Source organism: Papio anubis, chromosome 5 (assembly GCF_008728515.1).
Source record: "Papio anubis isolate 15944 chromosome 5, Panubis1.0, whole genome shotgun sequence".
NCBI classification, from domain to species: domain Eukaryota; kingdom Metazoa; phylum Chordata; class Mammalia; order Primates; family Cercopithecidae; genus Papio; species Papio anubis.
In genome coordinates this window covers 54,392,019-54,415,791 of record NC_044980.1, presented here as the reverse complement: position 1 = coordinate 54,415,791, position 23,773 = coordinate 54,392,019, and the positions used below count along the sequence as shown (strand labels likewise).

At 37.6% G+C, this 23,773-nt stretch overlaps 1 protein-coding gene across 9 annotated transcripts in view; it reads left to right on the top strand.

Annotated features, from left to right (window-relative positions):
* The window catches only part of PDE4D (phosphodiesterase 4D), a 1,533,637-nt gene that overhangs the window by 716,564 nt on the left and 793,300 nt on the right, over positions 1-23,773 (top strand). The window contains exon 1 of one of the 9 annotated variants that reach the window (XM_031666722.1): positions 16,534-18,091. The exons of the other annotated variants lie outside the window; for them this stretch is intronic. Within the exon in view, the coding sequence (XP_031522582.1) occupies positions 17,829-18,091 (263 nt within the window). The 5' untranslated portion in view covers positions 16,534-17,828. Of the gene's footprint in view, positions 1-16,533; positions 18,092-23,773 lie in introns of those variants that run through there. 9 annotated transcript variants of the gene reach the window in all.

The window sequence follows — 23,773 nt, the reverse complement described above, 5'->3', positions numbered from 1 at the left end:
TATGGCTTTGGAAACACTTGTTAGCCCGCAGAGGGAGGGGAAGAGCTGGAAGCAATTGGACTACAGCCTGAATTTATTATAATTCAATTCAGTAACCACCTTATCTTTCTAAATCCCTGTTTAGAATATATTGAAAATTATGGTTGATTTAAGTTGTTCTCAGTGACGCATCCTGAGAGAAGAGGGAGATTACAGTTCAAGGTTTTCTGAAGCCACAGAAATGGGGAGTGCTGCAGAAAGAACTGATTGATGGAACTTTCTAGACACATATATGCAATTGTCTAAAGGCTAGAAAATAGATGCCGGGGATGGGGAGAGGGGAGGCCAGCCGATGTGGAAAGGCTTGTGTAGAGTGCCCACGAGTCTGCATTTCTATTCTCCTACCAGAAGAAACACTGCCAGCTCCCCCCACCCTCACCCCCAATCGTTCTCACTGCAGAGAGCTGGCACTCAACAAACTCATAATTTTTCTCAATGTAGTTCTCATGACATAACCTGACCAACCACATGAAACCTAATGAAGAAAACAACCGTTGCCACTGGCAACAAATGCAGGAGTTGCATCACAAGTAAACCACGTACTTTACTTCACAAAGTCGAACATTACAGTAAAACCCGCAAAAACGTGGTCCCATCCTTTGGTATGGATGAGATATCAGTTTACAAAACCTTCACTGGAAAGTCCATATCAAAATTTTAAAAATGCATGCAAAAGCCAATTGTGTTGACATCTTTCTTATCAGAGGTATTGCAACTTATTTTGTCTAGAGGTAGTTCTTAAAACAGCCACTTGTCTGTCCACTAATCATGTACATAACATCCCCTTCCTCATCTTCATGCTCTGAAGTAATACCAACAGGTGAAAGGGTGTTTCAGGAGCTCACCATTCTTGACTGTTATGTAATGGGTCAGATTCTCTTCTGAGTAGTAGGAGAGGTCAGAGATCCAGATCTATATATCTTGGTGCTTTTTCCACTAATACATTCCTAGAAGCTAGTGGGTGCGCAATAAATGTTAGCTGTATGAATGAGTTAGTGAATCAATGAATAAAGTGTTCATTTATAGAAATATTATGGTCAGGATTTTACTAGGAGAAACATTTGCTTATAATCAGAAATGAAAGCTAGGTTTACTCAAAATCGGGGATATTAAATAGTCTTTCCATTTCCTATACCACAGGTATGCTTGTATTCTTCTTATGTGCTTATGAAAGGAGAGAATGTGGATTAAGTTATAAACTATTTGTACATGGTATTGTATGTGTAAAAATCATGTCAGTTTTGAGGCCAGGATTTCTTTGTATTGAGTAAAATTTTCCTAAATATTTGCCCATTGTATTAGTTTGTCCTCACATTGCTGATAAAGACATACTCAAGACTGGGTAATTTATAAAGAAAAAGAGGTTTAATGGACTTACAGTTCCACGTGGCTGGGGAGGCCTCATGATCATGGTAGAAGGTGAAAGGCATGTCTTACATGGTGGCAGACAAGAAAGAAAAGGAGGGGTTTCCCCTGATGAAATCATCAGCTCTTGTGAGACTTATTCACTACCACAAGAACAGCATGGGGGAAATTGCCCCCATGATTCAATTATCTCCCACCACGTCCCTCCCACAATACATGGGAAATGTGGGAGCTACAATTCAAGATGAGATTTGGGTGGGGACACAGCCAAAACACATCACCCATTTTAAAACATGCTTGATATCAATTTACTGCTGAAAATATAATTTGAATATTCTTTTACATTTTAATGACTAAGATTGTACATTTGTTCCCTCAAAAGAGGCTCTCCAAAATACTACCTAATCCCTATATTAATAACAACCCAAACATGTTTTCAATACTAATATTAAAACAAATTAGCTTAACAAATACAAAAGTTAATGCCTGGTTTACTATCATACGGATTTGAGAGATGCAGGTTTCAATCTGTTCCACACCATGCCCTTCATTATGTTCTTCTGCCAGAGATTTTATTCTTTACTTTTCATTCAATCAGAAAGAATTGAGAGGAATTTCAGCCTCCTTCTGCGTATTTAGAATATTATTTGTACTGACTTTAATCTTTTGCTCCTAATCCATGAATTCCTGAGGCCTTTGATATACATCCATAAATTTGAAAAGCACAATCCCTTTTAAAAAAAATGGAAGTTGCTTTTGGGAATCACAGACATGTACCTCTTTGTTCTCTCGGAGAGCTGTGGGTTATGGGAGGGAAATCCTCATCCTGCTTCCTGATATGCAGTCACTTCTCTCTTACACAGATGAGTCCTGAAACTGTTGTGAGCTCAAACAAGTTGGCTGGTTTTATTTATTTATTTATTTTTTATTTTTGAGAGTATCTCACTCTGTCACTCAGGCTGGAGTGCAGTGGCCCAATTACCAGCTCACTGCAGCCTTGACCTTCCAGGCTGAAGCCATCCTCCCACCTCAGCCTCCCAAGTAGCTGGAACCACAGGTGCACACCACCACACCCACTAATTTTTTGTAGAGATAGGGTTTCACCATGTTGCCCAGGCTGGTCTTGAACTCCTGATCTCAACCAATTCACCTGCCTTGGCCTCCCAAAGTGCTGGGGTTACAGGTGTGAGCCACCATGCCTGGCCAAGTTGCCTGGTTCTTTACATGGAATGTTAAGGATAATTTTTTAACTGGTTTCAGAATCAATTAAACACAGATAAATACCAACTTATGTTTTGTAAATAAACACATCTGAATTGAATCTTACTCCAATTTAGTTAGAAACTGATATTTTTCCTTTCAAATAAAATGAATGTTTTAGACTAAGGATACCCCAACTGAATTGAAGATTGGTACAGAAGCCTGAGAAAGGAAGTTTAAGAGAGTGAAAGCATGAGAGAAGAGCCAAGATTATGTATCCCAGAGCAGGAAAGAAGTATTACCTACCATTACTTTAAGGGACTGTGCTTCCTCACAGTAGTGGAAGACAGATGCTCATTTTTATTCAGGACTGTGTAAAATAAATGACCTTAATTTATAGATGTGGATGCTGGTTTATATCAATATCTCTCAACCTGAGATGGCTCCCAATCTTGACTACACATGGGAATCACTTGAGGAGCTTTACAAAAACCTGGTGCCTGGGTCACACCCTGAGAGATTCTTATTTATCTGGTCTGGGGTGGTGTGGCCTAGGCACTGAAATTTATAAAATTCCCCAGGTGATTCTAATATGCAGCCAAGGTTAAGAATGCAGCTGTACAGCTGTAGATGGAAGAATACCAAAACCAGGCCTTCTGCTAATGCCTGAGCTTCTCCTCATTTTAGTTTCTGTGATGTGTTCAGACATTGTTTCTAGAATCTCCTGGTTAATATGAGTTATAGTCCATTGGATGGAGTAATATATTAACACATCCATACTAACATAGTTTGGAAGGGGCCAGGATGCAAAGGGAAGTTGGAGGAGGAAGAGAATGAAATGGTAAAGTCCAAAGCATGGGTGAAGGGGGGGCCAATAGAAACCCACAGAGCAAAAAGGAGATGTTGGGTCATCATATTCTATTGCATAAATTGGATTTACATTTCCTTGTCTTTCATCCCTGGTCTTTACTCCCACAAGTCTCCAAATACAGTCATAAAATTCCCATGAGTTGTTACAGCAAAATTGCTTATCATTTACTATTTCTTAAATGAATGAATAAATCGCATTACTTTGACAGAAAGGATGCTGCTGGGTATTATATGTAATGTATACTAGTAAGGTGGACAGGACCATTAGTCCTTTAAATGCCTTTACAATTCCAAAAGTCTGTGATTCTGATCTTCCTGGTCTTGCAACTCTAGAAAATGTGGTAATCACTAGAGTAGGCTATTTATGGGCCTGTGAGATAGTGAAACATGCTATTAAGACAAAATGAGAGACTTCCTTCTCTGAAATGGTTCCATATAAAAGTAATATATGGCTTAAGTATCCAGGGGCTCATGTAATCTCACCATGTCAGTATCTTTTATGGGGAATTATTTAACCAAACATTTATTGAACACTTATGTGCTACACTAAAATCCCAGATTTGTCAAGTTCCCTTTTAAAAAGTGGGTACTAAGCCTAAGAAAGGTATTAGCAATACTTGTATCTGAAAAGACCTCACATCTAGAAACTATAAGGAACTTCTAAAAACCAATCAAAACAATACAGTTCTTAGAAAATCACAAAGGAACAGGTTTTTCAGACTCGAGGATGTCTATATGGTGAAAAAGCAGCAGTATTTTAGAGTTGGTCTGAACTGACTCACAGGCACCTATTTTTAAATGCTCAGAAATTTGTTAAGCAAATTGTTAATGCATCAATTCTTTAAAGTTTAATTATATAAACTTTCAATTAAGTTATCTGAAAAACATAATACATACTCAAAACTCTCATCCCTTCCTAAGTGTTTTACTACATTCTGTTATCTATGTTTGTAAGGTTGTTTATTGCATCTGTATGGTGGAAACACTATATAAAATGACATGTTACTTTGCATCTCTACCCAACTCCACATAGGCTGATGCAATGGTGGTAGCTTAAAATCAGCTTTAGTAGAGGTATTTATACCATGGAAATCAGCATATGCCACAAATCAGGAATTGTTTTTTTTTTTTTTTTTTTTTTTTTGAGACGGAGTCTCGCTCTGTTGCCCAGACTAGAATGTAGTGGCCAATCTTGGCTCACTGCAACCTCCGCCTCCCGGATTCAAGTGATTCTCTGCCTCAGCCTCCCTAGTAGCTGGGATTACAGGTGCCCGCCACCACGCCTGGCTTATATTTGCAATTTTAGTAGAGACAAGGTTCACCATCTTGGCCAGGCCGGTCTTGAACTCCTGACCTCGTGATCCAGCCGCCTTGGCCTCCCAAAGTGTTGGGATTACAGGCGTGGGCCACTGCACCCGGCCCAGGAATTGAGTTTTGGTTTAATGTTGTTGACTGTCTAGAAACTGATTAAGAAAATGTTATTAAAGTTGTGCATCATGTCTGCAACCACTAAATTGTAAATAGCACAAAAAATTTGAGGACACAGTCTTCTAGACTTTCCAGATGCAGCAAAGAAATTGCCTTGTTCCTTGAGTAAAATTCCAACATACATTTTTATTGTTTCATTTTTGTCTTACTTAACCACTAAGTAAGACATAGTTCCTACATAAACCAGTCATGTAGGAATTATACTCCTTTTTCAATTACAACTTTAGTTTGATTACCTTTGTGGTCTTCTCTTCTATCACCGTCACTTTTTTTTTTTTTTTTTTTGAGAAGGAGGTTCACTCTTGTTGCCCAGGCTGGAGTGCAGTGGTGCGACCTCGGCTCACCACAACCTCTGCCTCCCAAGTTCAAGCGATTCTCCTGCCTCAGCCTTCCGAGTAGCTGGGATTACAGGCACCTGCCACCACATGTAGCTAATTTTGTATTTTTAGCAGAGACAAGGTTTCACCATGTTGCTCAGGCTGGCCTTGAACTCCTGAACTCAGATGATCCACTCTCCTTGGCCTCCCAAAGTGCTGGGATTACAGGCATGAGCCACTGTGCCCGGCTCACCATCACTTTTAGATAAGGAAACTGAGCCCTAGAGAGTGGTTGGCTCACCTCAGGTTCCAGGACAAATATGACTTAGTCAAAACTATACTCCTGTTCTTTCATTCACATAAAACTACTTATCTAAGGATGCTGCAGCAACACTGCTGTCACGCCAGAATTCATTAAGTTTATGGCGCAGGCCTTATCTATAGACCATTGATTTTGCTCAAGGAAAAAGTTACACAAACTAACGACAGAGTCCTGACCAGGCATTACAAATTCTACACTGATGTGTAAAAGAGTGACTAGGCATGAAGAATACATGCTTAGCACAATCTATCTTTATTATAGGAAAAGCAATTTAAAACATAGTTTACTGAGTAGTGCCAGAACATTACCGAAAAAGAAAGTTAATGCTTTTTCCTTCTCAAAAGCCTTCTGTAATGTATAGGCATTATCATATTATAGAGACTCCTGGGAAATGCTTGATCAATTAAAATTGTTAGAGAGCTAAAATTGAACATTGACTCAGAAGCAACGTGAAATACATCTTCCCACTTCTATAAATTTTAATGGTAGCCACGGATGCTTTTTTTTTTTTTTTTGCTATGGAGCCTTCCTCTGTCTTCCAGGCTGGAGTGCAGTGGTGAGATCTCAGCTCACTGCAACCTCTGCCTCCTGGGTTCAAGCAATTCTCCTGCCTTAGCCTCCTGAGTAGCTAGGATTACTGGTGCCTGCCACCACGCCCAGCTAATTTTTAAATATTTTTAGTAGAGACGGGGTTTCACCATGTTGGCCAGACTGGTCTTGAACTCCTCACCTCAGGTGATCCACCAGCCTTGGCCTCTCAAAGTGCTGGGATTACAGGTGTGAGCCACCGCACCCGGCCCACTGATGCTCTTCTTAATTTCTTCTGCTTAAGAAATAGAAAGTATTCTCGAGGGAAAAAAGGCATTGACAACTAGTACAGGGAAACTGATGGCAACATAAGGCTGTTTGAGGGAAAAATGTGGGATCTCAAAGACTGTTGGTGGGAGTGTAAATTGAATAATCTACTTTGGAGAACAATTTGCCAGTTTCTATTAAAATTTAAAATGCTGATATCTTATCACCTAACAATCCTACTTCTAAGTATCTATTATAAAAAAAAAAAAAAAATACTTGGCATGTATTCCCAATGAGTTTTGCCAGAGTGTTCTTTGTAATAGTCAACAGCTGGAAACCTGAATGCCGTCCAGTAGGGATATGGCTAAATGAAGAATGAAATAACCATACTATTGAATACTGTGTGTCAGTTAAAAATAGCAAGAGAGATCTTTGTTGAGTGAAAAAATGATCATTATACATAACACTATGTTTTTAAGAAGCCTCAGAAAACAGTAATATATGATCCTATAGGCATAAAATTATTTATGATATCACACAGAGGTCTAGAATTTATTGTCCACTACAGTAGCCACTAGCCACATGATGCTATTTAAATTTAAATAAAACAAATAAAAATAAAAATTTCATTTCTCAATTCTGTGAATCTCATTTCAAGCCCTAATAGCAACATTTGGATGGTGGCCACTGTGACAGAGAGTGGAGATCTAGAAGAATAAACACAACTGATAACAGAGTTACCTGGGGGAAGGTTGAGTTTGGGGATGGTGGTCTACAGAAACTTTAGAGTTCTGCAGAACTTTTAACATTTTTACAATGAGAACATATCATATATTATCTAGCTAATTTAAAACAAATACATTGTTAAAATGAAAAGCATGCCTAGCAACAGGATTTTTTTTTTTTTTCCTGAGACAGAGTCTTGCTCTGTTGCCCAGGCTGGAGTGCAGCGGTGCAATCTTGGCTCACTGCAACCTCTGCTTCCTGGGTCCAAGAGATTCTCATGCCTCAGCCTCCCAAGTAGCTGGGATTACAGCATGTGCCACCATGCCCAGCTAATTTTTGTATTTTTAATAGAAACGGGGTTTCGTCATGTTGGCCAGTCTGGTCTCAAATTCCTGACCTCAGGTGATTCACCCAACTTGGCCTCCCAAAGTGCTGGGATTACAAGCGTGAGACACTGCACTGGCCTAGCCAAAGGATTTCTAAAACAATGTAGAATTTTAGTAGATAGATCAGTGTAAATTGATTTGAACACCCTATCCTTTTAGCCTGTTAACTATCTAAAATCATAAAAAATAGTAAAACAAACAGTGCAAAATCATTTCCTCCTTCCTTTTCTACCCATGTCAAGTGTCTATTGAACACTTACTATATTCCCAGCATTTAAAGTATAAGAATCATGAGGCAACTGCTGTTTAGACTGAAGTGTTTTCACCAGGGGTGTATCAAGAGGATTTCTTTGTCGTAGGTTGATTTCCCTTATAACTGATTAAATAATTACTAGTTGGCTTATGCAATGTTTATATAATTACAGAATATAAATGGTGGTTATTAGCATAAGTAGAATATATACCTTTATAATATTTGTGTAACCTTCATTTGTATTTTACTAGAGCTTAAAACAATAATTTAAGAAAGAAATTCAAATTGATATTCATAATTTAGCAACCATTTGAGCACTTCCAGGTCAGAATAACTTCTTGGGAAGCCCCAGAAAGAAAAGCATATACCTGCTTTTACAGTTATCCATAGATTGACTATAAGGCTAGTTGTATTGAGTTGGCGGATGCATAATTTCTTAATTCTTTAGGTAATAGGTCAATAGTGTGGTAGTGAATCTTGATGGTAAATGTCCTTTTCATGTTTCATACTGCACAGTAGACTAGACTGAAAGTCCCAGGAGACTGTGAGTGTAGCAAAGAATGAATCTTGTATCCCTAGATACACAAAGACCATGCCTTCACTAGACCCACAGAACCTAACACATAGAATGTCTTATTAAATGCTTGTAGAATGATTAAATAAATTATATTCAGGAAACAGTCTATAAGTCTTAAAGTTTACCTTTCAATTATGTAATTATTACTTTTAATTTATAATTTATAAACAGACATAGATATTCACCACACTTGCAAAAGAGTTTATTTCAACTTCCAAGCCTTTTTTGTCTCATCTTAAAAGTTTGGATTTAATATAGCAAAGTTTGCTTCTAGAATGGAATCTTTTAGAGAGTATATGCTCTTTTGAAAAATATGGTTTATGATTTTGTTATGTAATATTGTTATATAATTAAAGTTATTTTAGAAATTGCATGATTTATTAAAATATCAGTAGTAAATTTAAACATTCACAAATGCCTGCATATAAAGAAATAGGATCACCTGTGTCCAAGTTAATTGCCTTCTTTTGCTGTATTCATTAGCCATCAATCCCTACATACTCTAAGGCCAAGATACACATGGAGCAATCTATGGACTGGCAATAGCATTCCATGGGAGCTTTGGAAATTCAGGATCTCGAGCCTCACCCCAGATGTACTGAATCAGAATCTTTATGTTAGCATAGTCTCTAGGTGATTTGTAGGTCCATCAGCGTTTGAAGAGCATCTGTCTGGCCTTCAGTTGCCTTTATGCATCTTCTCACCAACAGTGCCATCTAGTCCAATATTTTTCTGTCCCATTAGTTTGTCTACAGCCTCCCAACAGGCTTCTGTCCACAATGCTGCCATTTAGATTCATGGTCCCATCCCTCTCATAGCCTTTGCTAAGGTTATGTCTTTTACATTTGGAGATACACCAATTGCAGAGGAGGGTGAAATTAGCCTGAGAGCGGGACCATAACAATAACCTGATTCTAATGGAGGCTATTACCAGGGCAGCCAGTACCTGAACTAAGTCATCATTCTGCTGGAAGCATTCCGTTTGGCTGCAGTTCAACAAAAGGAAAAAAGAATGCACACCAGAAAATCAGGAAGGTTTGCATTATCTATCAGCTATGTTCAAAAGATGTTTGTGGAAAGTCGAGTTAAGGGTTCCTGGAAACATTAACCTCTGGACATGCTGGAGGATGCAGGTGGATTTTGAACCAGGCAAGTCTGCATTCACAAATCACATTAACATATTAAAAGACGGAGAGATCTTACTCAGAGGAAACCCATTTAGTTGTATTCAACCCAGCTCTGTATATTTTTTAAATCACAAAATGCTTTTTTTTTTTTTTCTCTCTCTCATGAAACATTCATCAAAATTAGGCAAAACTCATCTTTGGTGAGATATGCTTTGTGAAATGTGAGTGGAGAGGTTCCTCTGAAATTGTCTAAAAGGTAACTTAAGCCTTGATGTTTTAGAAAATCTGACTTATTATATAACAGTAAATATACCTATCTGTGTAGTTTCACTATTTTAGAAGTAAAACAATGCTTTGATTTCAAATACTAAATTAACTTAGGCATTGCTCTCCCACTCTGTCTCCCAAACTGTGACTCAGATATCAACAAATGTTTTACCTAGTTAGAGAAAAAAGTTTCCCAAGTTTCAGAGCCATAAAACCATCAGCAAGGCACCTATTTATTGCAGCACTCTCTTGTTTTCCATCTTCAATTTCCTAAATATTGAATATCTTGTTTTCCATTTTTCTTCTAAAAGCATTTGTGGTATATAATAACACCACATGCCAGTGGAAGAGACTATATTGGCTCAGGATGCACTTGATATTTGTTTTTCTTAAATGACAACTGAAACTCCCAATTCAATTAGGATAAGATTTTTTTTAAAGTTATTAAACCTTAGTAAAGTTATATGACTTTATACTGGGAAAGTGAGTTCCAGAGAAGTTTAATGAACTTGTTCAAGGTGACTTCACTAACTTATTATAAAATGGGGAATACAACTCTGGTTTCTATAATGCCTTCTGTAAAGCATCCCACAGAAACATCTAGGTTTCAGAAGATTCCTTATAGTTAGGTATAAAAAATGTTATTTCTGAAAATACGATTTGCTCATGAGAAATCATTATTTAGATATGTTTAACTTTAGAAAAAATGTCCAACTGTAATTAAAAATCTGTGAATTATAGACATGTTCAGTAAAATACACTGTCTCATAGAAGCCATATTCAAAAAACAGAATGACTGAAACAGATGTTATGTATGGGGATCAGAGGGAAGTGATCCAGTTATATTATACTAATTTGAGAAAGACTCTAAAAAAATCCTTTCTTGGGGGCCGTTCGGGGGTGGGTACAGCGAATGAAAGAGAAAGATAAGGAAATGTGTTCCTTGGTGTTGAGTTTTGAATAGTTCACTATTGTGTTATATTCCTCTGAATTTAGGATACATGTTGGATTTTGTTCCTTATCGTGTCTGTTACGTGGACAAAGATAACACATTTGTTTCTTCTTGTCAACTTTTATCATGCACAAGGACTCTGAAGGTCCACCCAAGATCTTTTGTGCACTAAATGTCTGATGTTTGTCATACAATGAACAATTTTGGGGAGTCTGGAAATCTTTTGGTTATGACCTTGAGGATTAGAGATCATTTGGTGTGGATGACTTTGAGGAAGTTATTTGTTTTTTTGTATGCCAGTTTTCTCAAATTTAAAATGTGGGTAATAGTAACCACCTTGTTAGAAGGATTGTAATGATCAAATCACGTAATAATGCAAAGTGCTTATGCTTAGTGCACTAGTGTTTTGCACTTACATCTAGTGATTTTTTTCTCAGTAATTTGATAGGCTAAGGGATGATCTAGTGTAGATATGGTGAGATGTGGGATTTTTTGTCGTTGACAAGTTGTAGACAAAATGCTTGGTTATTCCTCCCACTGAAATAAAACCCAGAAATATAGGGTATTACAATATGTTAAACATTCAGTGGCCATCAAAACTTATTTTCTTTTTTGAAGTTAGAGTAATATTTAGAGAGGGCATTCTGGGGTTTCCTTTTAGCAAAATAATTGGAAGTAATTTCCGTTCATTATTAGGATTTTTAGCATGACCGTATCACAAGGAAAGGGAAGGTTCTTACCTAAGTTGTATTGCAACTTTTCTCTGAAATACAATAAACATGCTGTGTTAAAATTGCTGGTATAAGCGAGGCACAGTGGCTCACACCTGTAATCCCAGCACTTTGGGAGGCCAAGGCGGGAGGATCAATTGAGGTCAGAAGTTTGAAACAGGCCTGGCCAATGTGGTGAAACCCTGTCTCTACTAAAAATATGAAAATTAGCCTGGCGTGGTGGTGGATGCCTGTAATCCTAGCTACTCGCTACTTGAGAGGCTGAGGCAGGAGAATCGCTTGAACCCAGAAGGTGGAGGTTGCAGTGAGCTGAGATTGCACCACTGCACTCCCACCTAGACAACAAAGCCAGACTCTGTCTCAAAACAAGAAAAAAAAAAGAAAAAAGAAAAAAAAAATTGCTGTTGTAAGTTGTGCCCTATAAAATGTTAACTTTTCTTTCAAGTGAAATAATTACTTACTATTTCAGCAGAGATCACTCTAACATTTAGTTTTAATCTAGGAAAAAAACCCATGTAACTAGATTTGATCCTTTTATTAAAATGAATTGGTCTTAGAAGAGCACATCATATGCTCAAAATATAGCTGTCATGTGAATCAAGACATATAGTTGATTTGTTCAATGAAATCTAGATACTCTTTTAAAAAACTGTTTACTGGCTTTTGATGTTTAATTGGGTGGAATGTATAAGAAATATCCGATCAATTTTTGACTTCTCTATTGACTTACAAGCTTATATACAGCCAATAAACAAATCCTTCTAATTCTTACTTTATTACTCACTTTCTTTCCATTTCTACACAAATTCATATTGAATAGGAAATATTGAAATAAGATCTTTAGAATCTTCCTCTTGCAAATTATAGAACATATTGAAACCAGGTTAAACATATGTAAATCTCCTTATATATTGTTTACCTACCTACCATGTAAATTTTACTGATTTTTCCATAGTAAAAAAGTCTAAAACTCCAAAGCATCTTACCTCCTCTAAACTACCGATCTTTCCAAACCTATCATTATTCTTCCATATATACCTTCTTTCAAGACTTAATTCAAGCTCTGCCTTGTTTTTGAGTTATTCTCTGTCTAGATAAATTATTGGTCACTACTTTTAACCCAGGAGGCACCAATTGTTTCTATTATTATTTTGCTTCTTAGTATTTGTTTTCTTTGTTGGGAGAGTTTTGCTTATATTCCCTTCTAAAGTAGGTACTTTACTTTTTTGGAAATCTCTGCCTACTAGCCCAGTACCTAATAAAAGGTCAATAATGATGATAATGATCATTATGATGATAATTTGAAAAACCATGTTCTACAGTTTTCAGATGTACTTTTAGATAAGGGGATGCTATAATTTTATCATCAAAATTTATAATGAAAATATGATAAAAATTAAGATAAAATAATTTTAGAATATATTTTGTGGCTAAGTGGAAAACTATCATGGAGTTTAATTAAACTTTCTTCATATCCAAAGAGAAAAGGTACATAGATGAGAAAAAAAACATAAAAACAAAAAACATCTCAGGAATTCCACCTTCAGCTGCCCTTACTTGAATACCATGCCTCGGAAAGAACTTCATGACTTGGCAGGCTTTACAGGTCGACACGGTGTATATTCTGAAAGTAGCCAAGGGCAAAATTTAGTGTTAACTAGATCAAGAACTCAGGGGACTCAGGTGTCTACTGTTTTCCATAGAAATAATCATAATCAATTTTAAATACTAGATCTGCTTTCCTTTTGGGTTTGTATAATGTGGAGTCAAAATAGAAGCTCTGGCACCTCATAGACATAGATTTAAATCCCATTTATGCCATTGGTAAACTCCATGACCTTTGGCAAGTTATTTAACCTCCTTATGCCCTCGTCTCTAAAATTACAGTGCAAAAACAACACCTTAAGTGTGATTTCAAGGATTAAGGGAAATAAAATGCAAAATTCCTGGTACATAATTGGTATCTACTAAGTGTGAATTTCTATAAGTTTCTTGTATCACATAGTGGTAGATTTTTATTTACTGGGTGGTTATTCTGTACCAGGCACTCTCCTGAACACTTTATATCATGGGGATTAACACATTTAATCCTTGTAGCATTCTTATGCAATAGCTACTATCATTATCATCCTCATTATTATTGTCCTATTTCACAGATATGGAACTGAGCCACTGAAAAGTAAAGTAACACAACTAGTAAGTAGTACTTCTGGGATTCAAAATAAACCTTTCATTTCTAAAATTAACCCATAACTTTTTATCCAGTAGACAATATAACCTCTCCCACTATCAGGTCATTTCCATGGACCATATCCTATGGGCAATTTGAAAGCAATCTCCTTTTAACCCTTCTTTATCAAATTAGAACATGGTTTGGAGAAGCATACAATGTTTTCCATAGCTGAGTATAAATCATTTCTTCCATTCTTTTGCATGAGCCACATCATTGCTCCCTTTCCATTGTGGGAAATCCAGCCTTGCTTATTCTTACCTAGACAAAAGCACACTTTTTGTCTCAGAACCTGTGCAAATCTCATCTTCTTTGTTACCACCTACAAATGATTAGTGAGACAAAACATTTTCAAGGATTCTAAATGAAAAAAAAAAAAAAAAAACCCACAAATTGAAAATCCACAGAGAGGTGTCTAGGAAAACTTTTATGAAGTTAAGAGATGTTATCTGTTGTTCTAGGCGTGGGTGACTTTATCAAAACATTTCACCCACTTTCAAATTTCCACTTGTTAAAACCTGAGGCCTTATTTGGCTGTCACTTACAGTACAGTGTTTTTCAGGCAAGTTCCTGGCAGCTCATTTTAAAGAGATTTTGTGAAAAACCCAAGCTGTGGAGTGCTCCTGTTGGAAGAAAGTCCTCTGACCCTCTGCCTTAACGTAAGAAAACGTTTCCAGTCTGTCCAAACCTCACCCACCTTTGGTTATCTTCGGAACCTTACAATTTGTGTTTCCTAAGGCAGCAGTTTTCAAGCATGACTTTGAAACACTGCAGGCTTTTTCAAGTTATTTCAAGGACTGGCCAAGAATTCTCAAAACAAAATTAATTTTGTATTTTTTAAAAAGCAGAATGCATATCGTATATCATTTGGCAGATTCAGGAGGGTAATGGGAAGTGTTAGAGAATTGAATCAATAATAATAATGGATATGGGGACCGGTAAAGAAACTCCCAGTCCTGCTTCATTACTTTTAATGGCAAAAACCATAATTACTTTTGCACCAACCAAATACACTGAAATCCTTTAACATACACCAAAGCAATGGGAGATCTGCAGAATGCTTTTGTCCATGTTTAGCCATAATGATCAGTGCATTTTGAATAGAATATTGTTATATCTACTATTTAGCTTAATTGTGATCATTAACAAAGTGCCCAGACTCTCTGAACATTCTACATGGCATACTATTTATGAGAAGATCAGCATGTAAATAGTTTACTCTTCCTAAGTTCTTCTACAAGGTCACTGAAAGTGAGAACTAGAACTCAGAATCCCTTGAACTCAATGAATTTCCCAATTATTGACCATATCATTCTTAGAATCATCTCTTCCTTTACTCAGTCACTAGAGTCACTTTTCTCTACTTAGAGCCAGACATTTAAATATCTCCAGCCTCCAAGATCTCATCTGGATACTTGGGCTACACGTTTCCATGTCAATCATTTTGCACTTGTCATTTATCATATTAGACTATAAGCTCCCCGAGGGCAGATATAGAGCTATAGTATCAAGCTTATCTATTTATTTATTTATTTAGAGGCTGGGTCTCACTCTGTCACCCAATCTTGAGTGCAGTGGCATGATCATGGCTCACTGCTGCCTCAACTTCCCAGCCTTAAGCAATCCTCCCACCTCAGCCTTCTGAGTAGCGCTGGGCCTACAGACGCATGCCACCACACTCAGCTATTTTGTAATGTTTTATAGAGATGGGGTCTTGCTATGTTACCCAGGCTATTCTTGAATTCCTGAACTCAAGTGATCTTCCTGCCTTGGCCTCCTAAAGTGATGGGATTACAGGTGTGAGCTACCACACCTGGCCAAGCTAATCTTTAAATACCCTAGAGCACCCATTATAGTGCCTGGCAAAAAATAAATGCCCATAAATGTTTGTTGAATGGAACTGAGTCTTCAGAAACTGGAGATGTTTTCTAAAACAATTTTTTTTTTTTGCCATTTCAGTTTAATACATATTAGTTTTTCTCACTTATCCTATATCAACTGAATTTTTTATTTCTTTGAACCTGAACAGGCTTTGTATCTACAGACTGTTGAGCCTTTAATTTTTTTTTTGTTGTTTTGTTTTCCACAAAACTAAAAACATGCACAAATGCATTTTTAATTGTGCTTGTACATTCTAGTTTTTCCTCCTAAAGTGCACTTTTTTCTTTTCCTTCTTTCCATCAATTTCTGAACCTTCCCGTCTTAAGCTTTACTTTACCCAGAATTTCCTCATCACATATGCATTTCATTTTCATTGTACTTTTCTATATCTGATTATTTCACTTTCCAGTTGTTCTGGTATCTTTTTCTAAGCATTATCCAATCGTTTCCATTAGGTTACAAGCTCCTTGAGGGCAAGCATTGCACACCTGTTTTGCACAACTTCTAAGGCCATTGTCAGTCCCTCAGCCCACTTTATAGAAATATGGTATATATATAGATAATACACACACACACGCACACACATATTTTGCCACTTAATAATGCAAAGTGATGAAAACTTTTATATTGGTAAAAATTATGAGAATAAGAATAATCATACCTTGATTCTTCAAATTCAAATATTTGTCTAACGTTTTTTGATGAAGTCATAGCACACATGTGTCATTGAATTGTTGTGAGCACACTAACGGGAAAGATGGACCAAGTGGTTGACCCTGTGCTTCTGTGAGTAGAACCTCAGAGTATGTTTTTCTGTAAACATTTAAAAAGCAAGGAATTGAAACTTACAGTGGAGCAACCAGGGGGCAGGGTGACAGGAGAAACTTTTAAAAATTGACCTAATAGTAATCATAGGAAACAAAAAGAATCATTCTAGTCTCCATTTTTTTTTTTTTTCTGGATGCATTTTGTAGCTCCCTAAGTTATTGTGTTTTTAAAAAACATAAAATATTCTTAGAGCCTGAGAAATGTGATTCTATTTCAATCCCGCATGGTCTGTAGCATCGCTAAGCTACTCGGAACTTCCCTACGCAAAAGTTTGAATTTCTTTCCAATGCTGTTTAATGTCTGCACTTCTAGTGTCCACATAAATGATATTTAACAGGCTTTACCTCATACTTTCTTGTTACAACATTTTTACTTTTTTTCCAGTTGCAAAATAATTTCTTTTAAGCCCTCTCTGAATAAGTCTGTTGAAGCTCTATTCATCACACATAAAAATCTTACATTAAAAGGCAGTAAAGGAAATCACGAAAAGCTAGATGTATTCCACCCTCTTATAGTTGAATACATAAAATTGTATATATCACAAATAGTAATTGAAACTTTAAAATCATTTTCAACTACTCTTATGAAGACAATCTGTCCTTCTGGAGGGGCATTAGTTTAAATGCAAAGAGAGAACATATATCATTTGTGGGTCTAAATAGTGTTGGTTCTTTGCAAGGGCCGTAATTAATAAGGTTGTAGAACACAACTGCAACCTGTAAAGCGTTCCATGTGTAGTATTTTGAAACCTTTTGTTTGTTTGGCTTCTAACTAGAGACAGAGGGAGAAAAAGCAAATTTTATTCTCATGGGATTTGTTTTATGTGGTTCATCAGATTGAGCTTAGTAAGCAGGGAAGCACTTCTTGTGTAGCTAGTGCTTGTTTATTCTTCTCTCATTAAAAAGAGAGAGAGAAAAAAACAAAAGATTGGCAATTTTCTTTTATGAACGTGGACTGTAGGGAGATAAATAGCCCTGCGGGAGAGGAAGGTCAAGTTCAAAGTTTTTCTTTCCTTTGGATTCAGGAATAAGCAAATGGAAAGACGAGCCAAACAACCCAGCAGCAGGCATCTGATGGTTAAGCCCTCCCCCCAGGACTTTTTATGTACATAAGCAGCAGAAGTCACTCGAGCAGCTGCGGCGCATTAGTTCCAATAGTTTAACAGGCTGCTTTGTAGCACGGACAAAGCTGTGCGAGCGCGGTGCTTTCCCTCCATGTTCATTTGCTATGCGAGCTTGTCAGTGATCTTTGGCAGGGGCTTGGGAGAGGAGGGGTGACGTTTAATACGCTTCCGCGGAGGAGTGCGCTCGCCTCCTCTGCACCCAGCCCCAGCTCTACAGAGAGACTGAGGCAGGCGACTGAATGCACTAACAGCAGCAGGCTCCGACCTGCTTCCCTGGACATTTCCCGGACCGTGAGCGAGGGAACCACGTTGCTCTGGATTCTTGCCAACTGTACAAAGTTGACCAGGAAAATGGCTCAGCAGACAAGCCCGGACACCTTAACAGTACCTGAAGTGGATAATCCGCATTGTCCAAACCCGTGGCTGAACGAGGACCTTGTGAAATCCTTGCGAGAAAACCTGTTGCAGCATGAGAAGTCCAAGACAGCGAGGAAATCGGTTTCTCCCAAGCTCTCTCCAGTGATCTCTCCGAGAAATTCCCCCAGGCTCCTGCGCAGAATGCTTCTCAGCAGCAACATCCCCAAACAGCGGCGTTTCACGGTGGCACATACGTGGTAAGGTTTGCGCAGACCACGCAGAAATGGTGGCCGTTTCCCTTCGGGGATTCCAGCTCCTCGCGCCTTTAATTTTGGGGATAGGGAGGGAGGACCATCATCATTCCTCACCTGGGATTTCTCGCCAAGTAATCTCCCTTAACCATAAATCCCACAAATGTCCAAGTCAGGGCAAGAATCCTGGAGACTGGTACTAGGAGTGGTTGAGGTGGGTGGTTCTCAAAGTTCAATTCCTATTGCAAGTTCCTACAAGAAAATTGGATGCCAGATGTCAAATAAGAATGCAGTTTTACTCCCATACTTATGTGGTGGCGTTTCTTTGATTTCTTAAACTAATTTCCCTACCAGGTTCCCCAACAGCTGAGGAAAGAAAGGACCAGAAATGAGGGGAGGAGGATCATAGCTTGCTCTCTTTTCTGCATGATCCCCACTTGAACAGAGACACGTATAGTGTGTGTGTAATGGTGTGTCTTCATAAAGTCCTTCCTCACTCCTGACTCTGATATACAGTGTTTATAATCTTAAACATGCCTTTCCAAAGGAAAGAAGAAAGGGATTAGGAATTCTACGCAGAAAGTTGCCGGCTGGTACTCGGTAGTACTGTTGTGTTCTCTGAATTTGGATTGTTAGAATATTTTGCCAATCTTTTTATTTTCTTTGTGAATATTTTTATCTTCTTTATAATAGGTGAATTTGTTTCATGCATATGCTTCCATGTATTTTTCTGGAGGATTCTTGAGTTTTTCCTGCTCTTGAAAAAGAAAAAGAAAAAAAAAAAAAAAAAAAAAAAGAAAAACCCAAATATTAAAACAGACCATCGTGTGAGCTTATTTGGAGTTTCTACCTAAGCAGAAGCCATTCCAAGCTCTGAGCAATGAGTCTGATTCTATGCACTACATCTACATTTTGATGAGTATAAATTATGATAAAGAAAACAGCATAACAAAAAGGAATGTGTTAGTTGAGAAACTATGACTAAATACTTTTTATACAGTTTTGCCATAACAACCCAAGAGTATGTATGTTAACAATAGGAAAAAAAAAAAAGCAGAAACAAGGCTTTTAGGAGGAAAGCAGCAAAAAGTAAAAGGAATTAAAATCTAAACTAGTGAGAAGACCGTGCTCAGGAATGCATTAATGTTATAGATGAAAGTCAATGACAAAGGAAATAAATGGTATGTCACACCCGAAGACATGTCCAACCTCAAAAATTTAGTTTTAGGTAGCTGGATCTCTGATTGGGAAGTGTTCTTATTGTCTCCCAAGATTTTAACATCTAGATGTCATTTCTGAGTTTAGTAGATATAATGGCCGTAAGAGGAGTGAGACAAACATTGACTTTTTCTGTCTTAAAGAAATTATTGGGAAATGATGAATTCTCCTTGAGGAAGATTTTATTATTATTATTATTATTTTTTTGGAAAAAAATTGTGAGCAACAAGCAGTGAATTAAAGAAAGGCATGGATAAACACTGGGAGATGCACTGAAGGAGAAGGTTGGCTCAAGGCCAGGCATCGAGTACCAGAGCAGGAGAGCTGGCTTGAGTTTCTATGGAGCCAGGACCAGAATTTCCGTGTCCAGTGTCCCTTTTGGTTGCACTGCTTTATCACTGCAGTTCTTAAATTGCACCTATTGCTGAATGAGTGGCCCTCAACTCAGCTGTTTGATTTCAGTCTGAGTGGAGCAACCTAGAGTTCAGCTGGAGGTTATCTGAACTATTTAGACATGTCGGGATGTAACGAAGGCAGGAAATCCCATGAAAATAGGCTTTTTTCTGACATTTCTGGCACTTCCTTTTCTGGTGCTGTTTGGAAAAACTTCAAGAGTACAATTTCTATCAATATTTCATTTTAGTGTATCAGGTCACACAGCCCAGTAAGAAAGGCATAAAGAGAGCAATGGAAACCAGAAATAAAAATCATGGTATTGATTTTCAGTAACTCAGAAGGAAACAGTTTCCCCTATGGACTAAAACCATCAGGCAAGGGAGTTGGAAAGAGGATCTCAAGTTTTCCATACTGGTTGAATGAGCCCCAGGACGTTCATAATATCCACAGGCATCTTTTGACAAAAAATCTCATTTTTGCTTTCACAGTTTGTACTAAGCACTATGGAGAATTTTGAAAATATGTTTCAAATTGTTCTGACATAAATATAAATATATTTGTATCTAATTTGTTGCTACAACAATGTTCTGCCTCACAGTATTGGTTTCCTGCTCCCAGTATTCCCCTGCATTCGCTATGCATACATTTAATGCCTACTGAGTCTAACATGTTTATTCTGTACCTAATTATTAGAAAGTTGAGCAAGAACCATTTGTTGATTTCCAATAATTTATACCACGGTAGAATAAATCAGTAATATTGGAAGACATCTGTTTTAGCTAAGATAATCTTGCTGTTCTACAGAATATTCTCCAAATCTAATCGGATTGACATAGTGAATTTTAATTTCTTGCTTCTGCTTTTTGTGGAGAGGCAGCCTGCCCTAGCCAGTAGGTGCCTCAGGGACCTGGAATTCTACCATCCTGTGGTTCCATTATTTGCAACATGTGATTCCCAAGGTTGCCAGGCTCAGATGAATCAGGAGAAAGACCATGAAAGAGGATGGCATGTGTGAGCTTTTATGAGGCAGGCCTAGATAGTATGTTAAGGGCTATCTGATTTACCCTGTATGCCATAGTTGAATTTATAGAATAACATCTTGTAATAACAAGTTCTTGAACCTTTCGTCAAACCTCCTTGATGAAGATTATACAGAAGCACTTCTGTTGTTTGACAGGGCTGTTGATTGGAAAGACCTTGCTTCTAAACGGTTGAGGTCTTCTTCCCTGTAACTATCATCCATGGATCCAAGATCTGCTTTGGGAATCCTACAGCTTGAATTTTTGCTCCCTTCCATTATGAAGCCCTTAAGGCAAGTGGCTTGGAGTAACCCACCAGAGAACCAGGGCCCTGTTCATTCATCTTGGTATACTCATGCTTGGCATGATGGCTGGTCAATGGTGGATGCTTAATAAATGTCTGCTAAACAAATTCATTAATCAGTATTTTAGTGTTCTCATGCTCTTAAAAAAGACTTCTTGGCCAGGCGTGGTGGCTCATGCCTGTAATCTCAGCACTTTGGGAGGCCGAGGCGGGTGGATTACAAGGTCAGGAGATCGAGACCATCCTGGCTAACATTGTGAAACCCTGTCTCTACTAAAAATACAAAAAATTAGCCAGGTGTGGTGGCAGGCACCTGTATTCCCAGCTACTCAGGAGACTGAGGCAGGAGAATGGTGTGAACCCGAGAGGCGGAGGCTTGCAGTGAGCCGAGATCACTCCACTGCACTCCAGACTGGGAGAGAGTGTGAGACTCCATTTCAAAAAAAAAAAAAAAAAAAAAAGACTTCTTTTGCCAGGCATGGTGGCTCATGCCTATAATCCTAGCACTTTGGGAGGCTGAGGAGGGTGGAGTCCCTGAGCTCAGGAGTTCGAGACCAGCCTGGGCAACATGGTGAAACTCCGTCTCTACTAAAAATACAAAAAATTAGCCAGGCATGGTGATGTGTGCCTGTAATCCCAGCTCCACAGGAGGTTGAGGCACAAGAATCACTTGAACTTAGGAGGCGGAGGTTACAGTGACCCGTGATTGTGCCACTGCACTCCAGCCTGGGTGACAGTGAGACTCTGTTTCAAAAAAAAAAAAAAAAAAGGACTTATCTTTTCCTAAGTAAACATCCTGTTATTTCATTTCTATATGCTATATTTATATTTACCAGATTAATCTTGGTACTTTTTATCTAGACTTCACTTGGGTTTTCATGATCCATTTAAAGAATAGCTACTGAGTTGACACAATACTCTAGGTGTTGTGTCACTCAGAGAGCACCAAAGCAGTTAGAAAAGAGGCTAAACTTAAATTCTTACTTTGCATTTAGTAATTGTGTGACTTTGGTCAAGTTACTTAACGTGTGCTTCAGTTTGCCTGTTACTCAGTTTTCTGGGGATAGTATCTATTGGGGGTTGTGGTTTAATTAAATACAATTATGTATAAATTAAAGTGGTTGCACAGGGCTGGACCCTTAGCGGGTGTCATTATAAGTTAGTTTTTTTTTTTTTTTTTTTTAAATGCACTCTATGCCCATTATTCCAGCCTTGGATATAAACCTTTAGGATCATGTTTAAATTTCTGTCAGTCATTTGTGGATGAATTAGAGTGAAGTGAAGGGAATATATGTGAAGAGACAAGAGTTGAAAGAAATGAGTGTATGTCAGTTTTATTACTGTAGGAAAGGAGAAGACAGAAAGGAGAGATACTGCTGAGGCAGAACTGTGGGGTTTGGTGTCTCTTCTCTGCCTACTGCAAAAATACATCTTTCAAATTCCTGCTTTTCCTAAAAGGTTCCTGCAGTTCTCCCAACTGGAAGTAATCTGTTCCTTCTTTCAAGGAACAGATTTCTATTGCACCTCTTGTCTCTGATACTCTCAATGCTTATTAGTAATGGTTTTATCACTAGCTAGTATGTGTTGAGCACTGGTTTTGGTCTGGCACTATCTGTTAGGATTAGAACTCTCTTGTGTCTCTGCTTTTCACTAATCTGACTGCTTTTACTTAATATATAATACCTTGTAGTTCTAGTGATTATAGACATGACTCAGACTTCATCTGGTAGGGGAGTCCCTCTGTCATCAGCAGGAACTACAAAGTCAGTGGAATCTCTGGTGAAGAAAACTTAACTTCCAGTACTAGTTTATTTCAGGAAAATTGAAATTAGGAAGTTCTTCATATTCTTCAGGCTTTTCTCCTCATTTAATTTTAAGAATAGTTTTGAGGGGTTAGGCCTAAATAAAGTTTTAGAAGAACAAGGTAGAAATGCTGGTTTTCAGTCTTTGGGAACTTAAAAGTTGCTGTTTAGCCATATTTAAATCATAAAACCTGTTATCTTCACATATTCTTTGAAAAACTAACTTGTATTATAATCACTTGTTATAATTTTTTCATATTTTTATAATACACATCTATATATCCATGACCCAGATTTTTAAAATGCCAAAATTTTATCATTTGCATCAGTTCTTTTATTTTTTTTAAGAATAAAATGTTACAGATAATGTCTAAAGCTATCACCCATCCTATTCTGCTGCCTTCTCAGAGGATCCTGAAATCAGTGTGTTCTTCCTTGAATGTCATTATCTTTTAACTTCATATGCATGTGTCCTATTGGTGTGTTTACCGTTTTATATATAGAGAGATGATACATGTATCTGCCATAATACGCCATACTATAAAATGAGAAAAAGCAAGCAATGTATACTTTATATATATATCCTTGAGCAGCTAGCTCTTTTTTAGTACATAGTATAGCAATTGAGCTGTGACTATTATATATATATAAAATATGTGTGTATTTGTATACATATGTGTGTATTTGTGTGTATATATACACATATGTGTACCTATATACATATATCTGTATATACATGTATACCTCTATATATACACACACACATATATACCTATATACTTACATATTCATGCACATATATATACCTGGATCATTTTTTTAAACTGCTCAAGAGTACACACATGTAATAGCATTTCAGTCAATGATGGACTGCATATATGATGGTGGTCCCATAATATTATAACGGACCAGAAAAATTCCAGTCACCTAGTGAAGTCATAGCACAATG